Source organism: Paramisgurnus dabryanus, chromosome 9 (assembly GCF_030506205.2).
Source record: "Paramisgurnus dabryanus chromosome 9, PD_genome_1.1, whole genome shotgun sequence".
NCBI classification, from domain to species: domain Eukaryota; kingdom Metazoa; phylum Chordata; class Actinopteri; order Cypriniformes; family Cobitidae; genus Paramisgurnus; species Paramisgurnus dabryanus.
The window spans coordinates 11061907-11075982 of record NC_133345.1 but is presented as its reverse complement, the minus strand read 5'-3'; the positions used below and the strand labels follow the sequence as shown (position 1 = coordinate 11075982).

The 14076-nt window shown below is 37.7% G+C and overlaps 1 protein-coding gene across 1 annotated transcript; it reads right to left on the bottom strand.

Moving 5' to 3' along the window:
- Positions 1-378: 378 nt before the first annotated feature.
- LOC135773403 (uncharacterized) lies at positions 379-13546 on the bottom strand. Its single transcript, XM_065282961.2, has 25 exons — positions 13403-13546; positions 13138-13220; positions 12857-13055; positions 12656-12769; positions 11608-11766; positions 11363-11451; positions 9821-10019; positions 9618-9731; positions 9423-9500; positions 9116-9204; positions 8732-8930; positions 8529-8642; positions 7866-8042; positions 7555-7643; positions 5786-5984; positions 5581-5694; positions 5409-5486; positions 5102-5190; positions 4692-4890; positions 4489-4602; positions 4282-4380; positions 4018-4106; positions 2364-2562; positions 849-962; positions 379-724 (listed from the first exon to the last, which is right to left on the bottom strand). Exons 1-25 carry the CDS (start codon positions 13454-13456, stop codon positions 506-508), a joined length of 3270 nt encoding a protein of 1089 aa, XP_065139033.1. The 5' UTR covers positions 13457-13546; the 3' UTR covers positions 379-505.
- Between the last annotated feature and the right edge of the window lie 530 nt (positions 13547-14076).

Here is a 14076-nt window from a genome sequence, read left to right as displayed (position 1 = left end):
GCTGTGGTTGGATAGTGCAGATTAAGGGGCGGTATTATCCCCTTTTGACATCACAAGGGGAGCCAAATTTCAATGACCTATTTTTTTCACATGCTTGCAGAGAACGGTTTACCAAAACTAAGTAACTGGGTTGAACTTGTTCACATTTTCTAGGTTGATAGAAGCACTGGGGAAACAAGTATAGCACTTAAACATGGAAAAAGTCAGATTTTCATGGTGTGTCCCATTTAAACTCTCTTTAGTTGTCATTTGATTTCACTCTTGTCAAAATTCCTTTAAACAAATTCTGTAATGAACAATGTATAACAGTTTCTATAGCTTTATAGTGGCAGTGACAGTATAAAGGTCTGATTGTGGAACAAAACTCTCAACCCAAAACAATGTGTTTAAGATTTATTTGATTTATTTGACATTTTCATAACATCAATAACCGTGATGTCACGGCCATAGACTGAGACCAATGTCATGCATATTCTAAACTTTGCCAATTGCAGATTTCTTAACTTCAGCACTTTTTATGATGACCATGACCATGACCAAAACCATGACCGTAACCGTGACCATGACCGTGACCATGACCTTGACCATGACCATGACCATGACCATGACCGTGACCATGAGAAGGAGGAATGCACCCAGGATGTGTCTGAGGAGTAGTGCAACCAGAAGCATAACCCCCTGAAGTACCATTATGAGTGTGTTCAAAGTAACCAGCTCCCGTACCCTAAAAAAGATAAGAAAAATGTAACCTAAATATCAAACTACAAAATATTGTACATTGTGAGAAAAAAAGTGCAATATGTGAATGATACCTGTGCAAATTTTGTGCAGTATTCTGTATAACTTACCATCATAAAACCGGAGTGGACTACAGAGATATCACCCTTGATCAAAAGTGTATTTACTTTGTTCAAAGGCATGCGGTGCTTGAAAAAGCAGTGTTCTTGTCCATTCACATGTACCTAAAAGAACAAGATTTAAGATGTATCAGTTACATTTACAGGGTTCAACGATTAGCATTTCTTTTTCTTTGTTTTTTTTAATTGTCATATTTTATTTTTTTTCTTTGTGGATTTCCTGAGTTTCCAGTCAATTGCTGCACTGTCTTTTTCAATATGTAATATAAGTCTCCAGTGTGCCCAGAATGTGTCTGTAAACTTTAAGCTCAAAATAGATCAGGGGTAGGCAACGTCGGTCCTGGAGTGCCGATGTCCTGCAGAGTTTAGCTCCAGCTCTGTCAAGGGTTGTGTGCTAAAGATGCTGTCATAGTTCGGAATGCAAATGTAATTCAGGGACTTACTTTCGTCCTGCGTTATTTTGTCCCAGTTCTCCCCTAAGGCAGGACTGTAAGTGGGTCACCAAGGAAACCACATTTGAGGAACCAAAATGGCTTGCCAGAAGGTGTGTTCGACTTCATGCGGTGCTTCGCAGACCGATCGGCGGCTGACTTGAAGCAGTGCCTGAGTTAGTCAGCGCAGTTCGCGAAGAGGAGCTGCACGGGCTGTAATGACGACACAGCTGTTTCACGATTGGTCGGATTCACCACATGACAACAATCGCGTGTATTTCGTGTTTATTTTCACGCCCTCAGTTCCACAAATGCTCCAAAAATCTGTATTTTTATAACAGTTAAAGCTATTTTCATGTAGTCGCAATGTTATATTGTGTCATCTTCATCAAAATAAAATGGACAAAACCCGTAGCCTCCACTACATTGGTATTTAAATAATATATGTTAAACCATATTCATGTAAAAACATGCTGTAAGCCTCTTCAGTTCCACTCATGCTCATACACGGACATTCAAAACAGTATAATTCACTTTTTATGTAGTTTACATCTTACAAATCATGTTTAATGCTATTAGGCGAGCAAACGGCACGTGATCAGCCATGCTTGACGTAAATACCGCAAACTACGGTAACCACAGCGCGTCCGACTTCACGTCTCCGTTTCCGGGCTCCTCCCCGCCTGCACGCGGCTAATCTCGCCGATCGGTTACATCCAGCCACAGCCGATGTCGAACACACCTAATGAGACTGGTTAAACTTTTTTGATTTTTTTCATTGCAGGGTGGTTATGTTCACACACTGCCAACACGCATTATGTCCAAACACCTTGTAAAAGTGGAATTTTGCATAATAGGTACCCTTTAATAAAAAAATTTGTTTGATAACAATTTCCCCCACTTTTTATAATAAAAACCCAGTGCCAGTAGCTCATCCTAATCGTTAAGCCTCAATTTTAATAATGTAAATTTTAAGTGTTTTCATTCTTACAGACACATCCCCATTTTGCAATTGCAAAAAAACTTTTACAATGGATGTAAATTTATTGTGCATGCATTGACACATGAAACACACCTTGTATCCATGGGGTGTGAAGCAAATGAACAAATCAAATGTCTGTCCGATTGTAAAGGGGTTGGTTGGGGCAAATTCCTCAGTCTCCCATCCTCCATTTCTGAAGGTGTTCAGGACTACATTTGAGTTAATTCGTGGGTTGAAGTGAAAAGCATTGTCATCACTTTCACCCTGCCCAAGCTTGAAGTTTACTGAAAACCTGCATCGAAGTTGAAATGTGTCAAAGCAATTAAATGCAAATGAGAAAAAAAGTTTGTCAGTCTTTCGTGTTTCATAATGAATTCCTACAACTACTACACTACAAATTACAAATGGTATTTACTGTGTATTGATATATAATCTCTTTTTTCTGACTACATTCTAGTTACAGATTACTTTTTTACAGTAAAAGTATACAGGATGACTGCTTGTGCCTGGTACTTGCACTAGTATTGAGTTTAGGGTGACCATACGTACCATTAATCCCAGACGCATCCTGACCAGGATTTCGGTGGGTCTTCTGAAAGTCATATTTGTTGACCGCATACGCCATTTAGTTAAAAACATAAGGCATACAATCGTAGTTTCATTCTTACCTTAAAATGTAACGGTTGCTTTTCTGTAGCAATAATAATAATCTGTAATAATAATAATAATCCTCTATGACGTATTTGGTCGACAAATACGACTACCGGAAGACGAACCCGAAATCCTGGCCAGGACGCATCTGGGAAGAATGGCACGTATGGTCAGCCTACATGAGTTGCATGTGGTAATTAAGACTTTTGTTTTATGTTGAAAATAGGCCTGTAAGTGCATATTATATAAAGGACACGAACATGTAGTGAATAATCATAAATGATCCAATCAGTGTTGTATAAAGTGTTGACTTGTGACTCGCTCCTCCCGCCGTTCAAATTTTTTTGTACGTTATCAGAAAGCATCAGTAAAGCTAATCTATCTTTTACAAATCTTATAAAACTAAAGACTCTATAAGTACTCCAGATTAACATCAGATATAAAGAAACAGCTTGTGTTATGGACGCTTTACATGTTTTAAATTCGTTGTGCTTTGACTGGAAGTGTTTAAAACGTGATGTTATGGTTATGGTGCGCATCCACAACAAGAGTTAAACTTTCTGCCCAGTACATAATTTAAGTCTTGCATTTTATGCAGATAGATGCACATTGTATAATATATTTATGTTGTACCAAGGCTGATTAATATACTGTATATAAAGGTCATATAAAAAGTCCTTCAGTTTTCTGTGTTTATTAACCCTTTAGTTTCATAACTTTTTTCATTCATAATCTAATGTGTGTTATTTTCACCATCACGCATATGCAGAATAAGTTGAGTACTCATTTTTCAGAATATGGATTACTCAAAATAAAAAATATATATAAAAATCTGCATCCCTATACTCTCAAGCTCTTGCAGATGCATTATGTACAAACAGGCTATAGAGCTTATGGCTTGGCCTGTAATCTCTATGCACAGCCCATAAGAAAAATAGTTGAATGTTTGAGATTGGCGATGTACTGAATCATAACTTATGGCAGTGTGTGTTATATCATGAGCTACACACCCTCAATTCTGTGCATATTAGAGGTTTTATACTAATAAAGCATTTTATATAGTTGCAAACACACAGCTAGTAAAAGAAATGCTTACCCGGCAGCATTAATAGGAACAGTTCCCTGCATATAGAAGCACATGCCTGGTTTCACGCCCCCGGGAATTGCGCACTGATAGGGCATTCCCTGCAGTAAGCACAAACAAAAAGATGTCAGCTCTATGGCAAGTAGAAGTTTGTAGATTTTTTTATTTCTGTCACATTGTCATGTTTCTTTCAACCTTTTGTAGGTTAAGCACATTTTTTGATTGCCTGTATTTAATCGTGCACTGATGAGTACCTACAAAGTATTTGTCACTTACAGGACTTTTCACTGAATGTAAGAGTTTTGAGAGTAGGCTGGAAAGGAATGAGCGCAACAAGCCCTTCATTTTCGTACAAAATGGAGATTTGTCCCAGTTCTAAAAAGGGAAAGCAAAGATCTTATCTCACCATTACTGCCACTGCATTTTCAGACAGTATCATAAATACTTTGATATTATCAGAACTGTAAAAAAACTTTTATATACTTGTATGAAGGCAAACAGGTTCATTGTAACATCTCCTTCAATGCTTATCGCTGACACTTTTCCCAGATCTATACGGTGTCTGAACAAGCAGTACTCCTTGCCATTCATGTACACCTGATAAATCGAAGCCATAAATTCAAGGTGAGGGTAAGCTGTTAGCTGTCTTGAAGGTGTTTTGTGAGTTTTGTGTGACAAGTGTGTACCTGGTATCCTTCAGCCTTGATGACAATGAACATCTCAAAAGCTTGTCCCAATATGAAGGGGTTGTCAGAGACAGATTCCTCAGCCTCCCATCCTCCATTTCTAAAGCAATTCAAAGCTACAATCGAGTTGTATCGTGGATTGAAGTGAAAAGCGATGTCATCCTTGTAAGTTGGCCCAGTCCTGAAGTTTATTGAAAACCTGCGTGAAGTTTGGGGCAAGTTAAGGCATCTGAATATGAAGGACAACAGGCCGTTTATATTTTTCTAGTACCATGATAAATTTGTACATCCTACAAGCCCTTCATCTTAGATCACAAATAGTTTAATATTCTGTATGTTTTTCCCTGACTAAGGATTAAATACACTGTTGATAAAAGTTGCATAGACACAGCTAGCAAAGTACTGCTTACCGTTCACCTGTGGTGCCAGCAACTCCATGAAAGTACAAGGCCAGTCCAGCTCTCAGAGCCAAAGGAAATTTACCCACATAAGGAATGGACTGCAGTAAGCAAAATAAATAGGCATCAGTCATATGTCAAACAGAACCTTGTGGTAGGTTTTAAAGTCACTGACATGGGAAATGTGAAATTTCTTCAGGCATTATGTTTCAGACACTGTGTGACTATGACCTTTTTGTGTAATGCCGTTGGCATGCATAACTGTTACTGTGTTTGCACGTTATTGTAAAGAAGGTTTAGAAAAGCATGTGTGACTCACAGGATACTGGACTGCATGTAAGAACTCTGACTGTATGGTGGAAAGGCCCCAGCGCAGAAACCCAAGACTATACCAGTTCTGAGGAGGAGGGAAAACTGTTTTTTAAGAAGTACCTCTACATCAGAATTATTTACACTTCATTTTCATGGCTTCTGGAAATGTGTTCACATACTTTTATGAAGCCAGCGACATTCACCACAACATTTCCAGCAATGCTCAACACTGACACATTTCCCAGTGGAATACGGTGTTGGAACAGATAGTACTCTCTGCCATTGACATATACCTGAAGATTGAAACCAAAAGGGTCATTGTGAAGCAAAACTTTCTAACTGTATTTGAGGCATCTTGTGAGTTTTGTGTCACAAAGAACATACCAGATATCCATCAGATCTGAAAACAAAAAAAATCTCAAAAGCTTCTCCCGTTTTGAAGGGATTGTCAGGGCCAAATTCCTCAGCCTCCCATCCTCCATTTCTGAAGGTGTTCATGACCACATTCGAGTTGAGTCGGGGGTTGAAGTGGAAAGCAATGTCATCACTGTCACCCTTCCCAGTCTTGAAGTTTATTGTAAACCTGCATGAAAGTCAAGGTATGTCAAAGCAACTAAATGCAATTGAAAAACTGTTTTCTAATCTTTTAAGTTTTTTGATGAAATTTGGAATTTCTTTAGGCATTTTGTTTTTTTTGCACAGTGTTATGTGACTATGGCTTGTGTGTTGAAATGCCATTGTCATGCACATCTGCAAGGGTTAGGCAAAAAAAATCTTTGAATGAAAATTTCAAACCTCATTCATATAAAATCCCAATTAAATATAAAATAACATTGCATAGTGTTCACTGTTTTAAAGTAAATATTGATTAAACTGTCAAAAAAAGTGAAAATTCACTCACTGCAACTGAGTGACTACTGTAACTTTGTAACAAAGTCGAAATCAAACGCTTCGATAAACAGGAAATGAAGTGAAAGTAGCACATTAAAGGGGGTCGCACACCAGACGAGAAGCGCCGTGCTACTTTCACATCATTTCCTGTTAATCGAAGCGTTTGATTTCACATTAATTAGAGTGAGCTTAGTCAGATAGCGTCTACCTCAAAATAAAATATAAATGTTAGCAACCTATGTTAATCGCTAATGATTTGGATGTTATTTAAAGGGGACATATTATGAGATTTTTTTAAGATGTAAACTAAATCTTTTGTGTCCCCAGAGTGCGTAATTGAAGTTTTAGCTCAAAATACCACACAGATAATTAATTACAGCGTGTTAAAATTGCCAATTTGTAGGCCTGAGCAAAAGTGTGTCGTTTTTGGGTGTGTCATTTAAAATGCAAATGACCGGATGAAGTTAGCACTGATCACAATGATGGTGGTTTGTTGCAATTGGATACTATTGTGCTGTGAATTATTTTCTCTCTCTGTTTCTCTCTGCACTAAATGGCTGTGCAGGGGTTGGATAGTGCAGATAAAGGGGGCGGTATTATCCTATTCTGACATCACAATAGGAGCCAAATTACAATGACCTATTTTTTCACATGCTTACAGAGAATGGTTTACCAAAACTAAGTTACTGGGTTGATCTTTTTCACATTTTCTAGGTTGATAGAAGCACTGGGGACCCAATTATAGCACTTAAACATGGAAAAAGTCAGATTTTCATAATATGTCCCCTTTAATGTTATTTAATTTTATTTTATTTATCTCTTACATTCATAGAAAATAATGTGTTCTGTTTTTAGATTCATAGTGCGGCGCGACGCTGAGCTGCGCGTCCGGTGTGCAACTCCCTTAAGGGTGTACTCACACTATGTAAACTGTACCATATATGAATACATTTGACCTCAGTGTATGGTTCATTTGGTTAGTGTGATTGCTCATACTGTACCAGGGTGTGGTACGCTTTACTTTGTAGAGATGGTCTCAGGTACGGTTCGCTTGATTTGGGGGTGGGGAACGCGCGCTGGTATGCAAAACTTTAGCTGTCACTGTACAATGCTCTAATATGCTACAGCCTTAAAGAACAACAATTTAAACAGTAATGGATCAATTTTTACTTTGTGTTAACACACAGCAACCTTGCTTGACTATGTTCTAGTAACACAACAATTTCTTGTAGGACTACTTGTTCACAGTCATTAATGCTTACCCTGGCCCTGTAGCAAAAGCGACTCCTTGCATGTACAAGGCCACTCCTACTCCCAGTACCCCGGCAACTGAACCCACATAAGGAAGGGCCTGAAGAGCACAGAAAAATAGGAATTGGTCCTATGTTAACCAAAATCTTGTGGCAGGTTTAAATGGAACACTTGTTTTTTTTTGGGGGGGGGGTACATCTCAATGATGACCCTACCATATCCAGGTGACTTAATAAATACACAATTTTTATGCATAACAGTTTGATTCAATGTTTCCGCTACATTGCAACAGTCACTGGACAGCATCTACTGTATGACTCACAGGTTTTTGGATTGGCATCAAGAGTTGTGAGTGTATAGTGGAAGGAGACCATTTCGAAAGACTGATCGTTGGGATGGTTGGTGTAGGCTGGATAGTGGGTGTAGGCTTGATGGTTGGTGTAGGCTTGATGGTTGGTGTAGGCCGGATGTTTTTAGCAAATGAAGATGTGCTCCAGGACTAATGAGGGTAAAGAAAGTGTATTTAAAATCAAATTCTAATATAGATGGGTGTCACTGCAGTCTGACACAGTGTCAGTTACGCTTCAATATTACCAATATAAACAAAACTAAAAATATTTGACAATGTATGAAACCACCAAGGTTAACAACAACATTTCCAACAAGATATAAAGTTGACACATTGTTGCCCAGTTGTATACGGTGTTTGACAGGTAGTGCTCCTTGACATTCACAAAATTTTAGGATTTGAAATGGTCTTGAATTTTAAATGTCCTTAAAATGCTTGATTTTGACCGTTTTTGTTGTAAATAAAAAACGTAAACACCACCAGCAGTTAGTCATTTCATTTAATTTTGTTTAATTTCTCGAGGCAGTGTTTGCGCCATTCAATTTGTATTCGCCTGATGACTCGGACTCGGACTCGAGGGCAAAAAAACCTGATCGGGACATCCCTAATCAGAACTGTAAAAAACGTTTTATTTACCTGTATGAAGGCAAACAGGTTCATTGTAACATCTCCTTCAATGTTTATCGCTGACACTTTTCCCAGATCTATACGGTGTCTGAACAAGCAGTACTCCTTGCCATTCATGTACACCTGATAAATCGAAGCCATAAATTCAAGGTGAGGGTAAGCTGTTAGCTGTCTTGAAGGTGTTTTGTGAGTTTTGTGTGACAAGTGTGTACCTGGTATCCTTCAGTCTTGATAACAATGAACATCTCAAAAGCTTGTCCCAATTTGAAGGGGTTGTCAGAGACAGATTCCTCGGCCTCCCATCCTCCATTTCTAAAGCTATTCAGAACTACAATCGAGTTGTATCGTGGATTGAAGTGAAAAGCGATGTCATCCTTGTAAGTTGGCCCAGTCCTGAAGTTTATTGCAAACCTGCGTGAAGTTTGGGGCAAGTTAAGGCATCTGAATATGAATGACAACAGGCCGTTTATATTTTTCTAGTACCATGATAAATTAGATCACAAATAGTTTAATATTCTGTATGTTTTTCCCTGACTAAGGAGTAAATATACTGTTGATAAAAGTTGCATAGACACAGCTAGCAAAGTACTGCTTACCGTTCACCTGTGGTGCCAGCAACTCCGTGAAAGTACAAGGCCAGTCCAGCTCTCAGAGCCAAAGGAATTTTACCCACATATGGAAGAGACTGCAGTAAGTAAAATAAATAGGCATCAGTCATATGTCAAACAGAACCTTGTCGTAGGTTTTAAAGTCACTGACATGGGAAATTTGAAATTTCTTTAGGCATTATGTTTCAGACACTGTGTGACTATGACTTTTTCGTGTAATGCCGTTGGCATGCATAACTGTTACTGTGTTTGCACGTTAGTGTAAAAAAGTTTTAGAAAAGCATGTGTGACTTACAGGATACTGGACTGCATGTAAGAACTCTGACTGTATGGTGGAAAGGCCCCAGCGCAGAAACCCAAGACTATACCAGTTCTAATGAGGAGGGAAAACAGTTTTTTAAGAAGTACCTCTACATTATTTTCTTACTGGATTGTGAAACAGAATTATTTACACTTCATTTTCATAGCTTCTGGAAATGTGTTCACATACTTTAATGAAGCCAGCGACGTTCATCACAACATTTCCAGCAATTTTCAACGCTGACACATTTCCCAGCGGAATACGGTGTTGGAACAGATAGTACTCTCTGCCATTCACATATACCTGAAGGATTGAGACCAAGAGGTCATTGTGAAGAGATTTCTTAACTGTGTTTGAGGCATCTTGTGAGTTTTGTGTCACAAAGAACATACCAGATATCCATCAGATCTGAAAACAAAAAAAATCTCAAAAGCTTCTCCCGTTTTGAAGGGGTTGTCAGGGCCAAATTCCTCAGCCTCCCATCCTCCATTTCTGAAGGTGTTCATGACCACATTTGAGTTGAGTCGGGGGTTGAAGTGGAAAGCAATGTCATCACTGTCACCCTTCCCAGTCTTGAAGTCTACTGTAAACCTGCATAAAAGTCAAGCCATGTCAAAGCAACTAAATGCAATTGAAAAACTGTTTTTCAATATTTTAAAGGTCACATTCTTTCTGATCCTATTTTTTAAACTCTAGTTAGTGTGTAATGTTGCTATAATAGCATAAATAATACGTGTAAAAAAAGTTCACTGCCAGGCGATATATTTTATTTAACAGAATTCGTCTTTCAAAGCCTACATCGAACAGCCGGTTTGGACTACAGCCATCTACTTCCTGCTTTAATGATGTCAGTAGAACAGTTTTTGACTAAACTCCGCCCACAGGAATACATTAGTCGCCAGCTAAGCTAACGGCAAGCTAAGCTGCTATCGAATCACAACACACTAAACAAACTACACAATCAGAACTTAATACATATTTCTGAAGAAGGGACTTCATAGAACGAGGAAGACATCAGCCTGTTTTGAGGACAGTGAAAACAAAGCTACACAGATAAGTAAATTGTGTAAAAAATTATGTGTATTTTACACGTAAAAACATGAACACATGTTATATTGTGCACTGTAAACAGAATCAAACATTTTAAAACATACAAAGAACGGGAGCTTTACGTTTTTTTTTTTTTTTTTTTTTATGAAATTTTGAATTTCTTTAGGCATTTCAAACCCCATTCATATAAAATCCCCATTAAATATAAAATAACATTGTCTAGTGTTCACTGTTTAAAGTAAATATTGATTAAACTGTCAAAAGAAAATAAAAATCACTCACTGCTCCTGACAGACTACTGTAACTTTGTAACAAAGTCGAAATAAAAAGATTCGATTAACAGGAAATGAAGTGAAAGTAGCGCATTAAAGGGGGTTGAGGACAACTCGGACCGTACACCGGAAATGCACAATAAATAGCGGGAGCTTAGTCAGATAGCGTTTACTTCTAAATAAAAATATATGTTAGCAGCCAATGTAAATCGCTAACGATTTGGGGCAAATATGATGTTATTTAATTTCATTTTATTTATCTCTTACATTTATAGAAAATAATGTATTCTGTTTTTAGATTCATAGTGCGGCGCTGAGCTGCGCGTCCTGTGTGCGACTCCCTTAAGGGTGTCTTCACACTATGTAAACTGTACCATATAAGATTACATTTAACCTCAAAGTATGGTTCATTTGGTTAGTGTGATTGCTCGTACTGTACCAGGGTGTGGTACGCTTAAGCGTAGGGTATGCTATGTAGAGGTGGTCTCAGGTACAGTTCGCTTGATTTGGATCAATTTTAACTTTGTGTTAACACATGGCAACCTTGCTTGACTATGTTCAAGTAACACAACAATTTCTTGTAGGACCACTTTTTCAGTCATTAATGCTTACCCTGGCCCTGTAGCAAAAGCAACTCCTTGCATGTACAAGGCCGCTCCTACTCCCAGTACCCCGGCAACTGAACCCACATAAGGAAGGGCCTGAAGAGCACAGAAAAAAAGGAATTGGTCCTATGTTAACCTAAATCTTGTGGCAGGTTTAAATGGAACACTTGTTTTTTTTGGGGGGGGGGGACATCACAATGATGACCCTATCATAATGGACAGTCACTGGACAGCATCTACTGTATGACTCACAGGTTTTTGGATTGACATCAAGAGTTGTGAGTGTATAGTGGAAGGAGACCATTTCGAAAGACTGATCGTTTGGATGGTTGGTGTAGGCTGGATGATTGTTGTAGTCTGGATGACTGGTGTAGTCTGGATGTTTGCAGCAAATGAAGATGTGCTCCAGGACTAATGAGGGTATAGAGAGTGTATTTAAAATCAAATTCTAATATAGAACTGAAGTCTGACACAGTGTCAGTTACGCTTCAATATTACCAATATAAACAAAACTAAAAATATTTGACAATGTATGAAGCCACCAAGTTCAACAACAACATCTCCAACAAGATGTTAAAATATAAAGTTGACACATTGTTGTCCAGTTGTATACGGTGTTTGTACAGGTACTGCTCCTTGACATTCACAAGATTTTAGGATTTGAAATGGTCTTGAGTTTTAAAAGTCCTTAATATGCTTGATTTTGTCAGTTTTTGTTGTAAATAAAAAAACGTAAACACCACCAGCAGTTAGTCATTTCATTTAATTTTGTTTAATTTCTTGAGCATTGCGCCATTCAATTTGTATTCGCCTGATTTGCTTATCCATCTCAATAAACATTCCTTATTGTCATCCTTATTGGAATCTGATAACTACATACGTTGCTTGCTTGTAGGATCAATAGACAGAAAACATTTTCTTCCATATGCAATTGATGTGTGTGCAATGGGAGAATCAGCCCTATGAAGTATTACTTAAAACAGCTTGTTTGCATTGGCTGGGAGATAAGCACAGCTAAAACACTTAATGTGGCTTTACATACAGTGTTATTAAAAAAAAAAAATCAGTACACAACTTATTAATAAAGCATACTATGTGCATGCACAATAATGAGAAATTAGCTGCCCATAGAAAACATTCACTGCGCCATTTAGCAGACTGACAGTCATATTTCAGCCAGTTACTATTAAAGAGACAGCAAGGCATGTTAATTGAGATGGATGGATGTCTCGCCTGGCACTGGATGAACTTAAGCAAGTGACACATGACGTGCTTTTTAATTTAATGTCAAATCACTCACCTCGATTAACACTACGTTTGCTAATGTAACCTGTCCTCCAATATCAAGAACACTGATCCTTTCCAGTGGTATACGATGGTTAAATTTGCCAACCTCCGCTCCATTCACAAACACCTTTAGACATTAAAATATTAAAAGTGACACCTAATTATACATCAAAATATATATTTTTACATTTTGCAGTGCATCTTCAAAACACACCTGAAAGTTATCGTAATTTGCAACAATAATCAGATCAAAGCTTCCATCATGTTTTAAGGGTAAGGGCAGTTTCTCCTCTTTCCCCCATGACCCATTCTGGCAGCTGTTAAGGACCACACTGTTGATGCTTTTCACAGGCTTGATATGAAAGGCAATGTCATCTCCATCAGTCGGCCCACACTTCAGGTTTACCACAAAGCTAAAGAAATAAAAGACATGTTAAAGAGTGAATCAGTGACACCTGCGTTTTAAGTTTTAAATATTGAATAGAAAGTATTTACCTATCAGACTGAAAAGCTCCCTGAAGGAAAATGGCTTTTCCAGCTTGTATACCTCCCTCGAGGAGAGTGACATATGGCACATTCTGCATAGTAAAAATATCAAAAGAAGCTGAATATTTCCAAATGTCTGATACTGTTTTGATGCACATAAATGTTGACAATGTATAAATGGATTTCGCTTCATAAAACATGACAAACACAACATTTCTAAAAAACAAGTAATAGACATGAATATCGGTGAGGAGCGAAAGGCAAAGTAACTCACAAAGCCGGTGGTTTGGAATTCTGTCTGAAACACAATAGTGCTCATGTTGTCCATCACTCAGAAAAAGTGTATTGATGGATAGGTAGATTCTAGAATCTGAATGAACTTTGTGGTTTGAGAATCTTGGTTTTATAGTTTTAATGAGTGGGTGCGGTCCAGACCCCAGGGTTTTTGCCACTAGGGATTTAATATAAATATTTTGGAGTTTCAAGGGGTTTTAAATTCTGTGAACTAGATTTTGCTTGGCAGCCCACAGGCAAAATTGTTTGGATAAACCAAATTAAATAATTTGCATTCTTATAACAGTTTAGCCCAAATCCACAATTATGCTGTTCACTAAACACGCTAGGTTTAAAAGCAAATTAAATAAAAAATAATCAAATGCATAGGTCACACAGAGTAAAAAAATATTTACTATGACATAAAATAATATAAGTTGTCTTATATATTGATCTTTGATATTATTGAAAGTTTTGGTGTTCAAGGCATCTTGAAGTGTATTATAGTATATGATACTATACAGTATGTATAGTATGTAGATAGTATGTAGATGCATAGTTCTATTTCAAAGCATCAAACATTAGCCTATTCTTGTTTTAAAAATAGACCATTAATTGCTATTAAAGTTAATGTTAAAGTTTATGTTATATTGATGTCACGGAGTGGAACGAAAG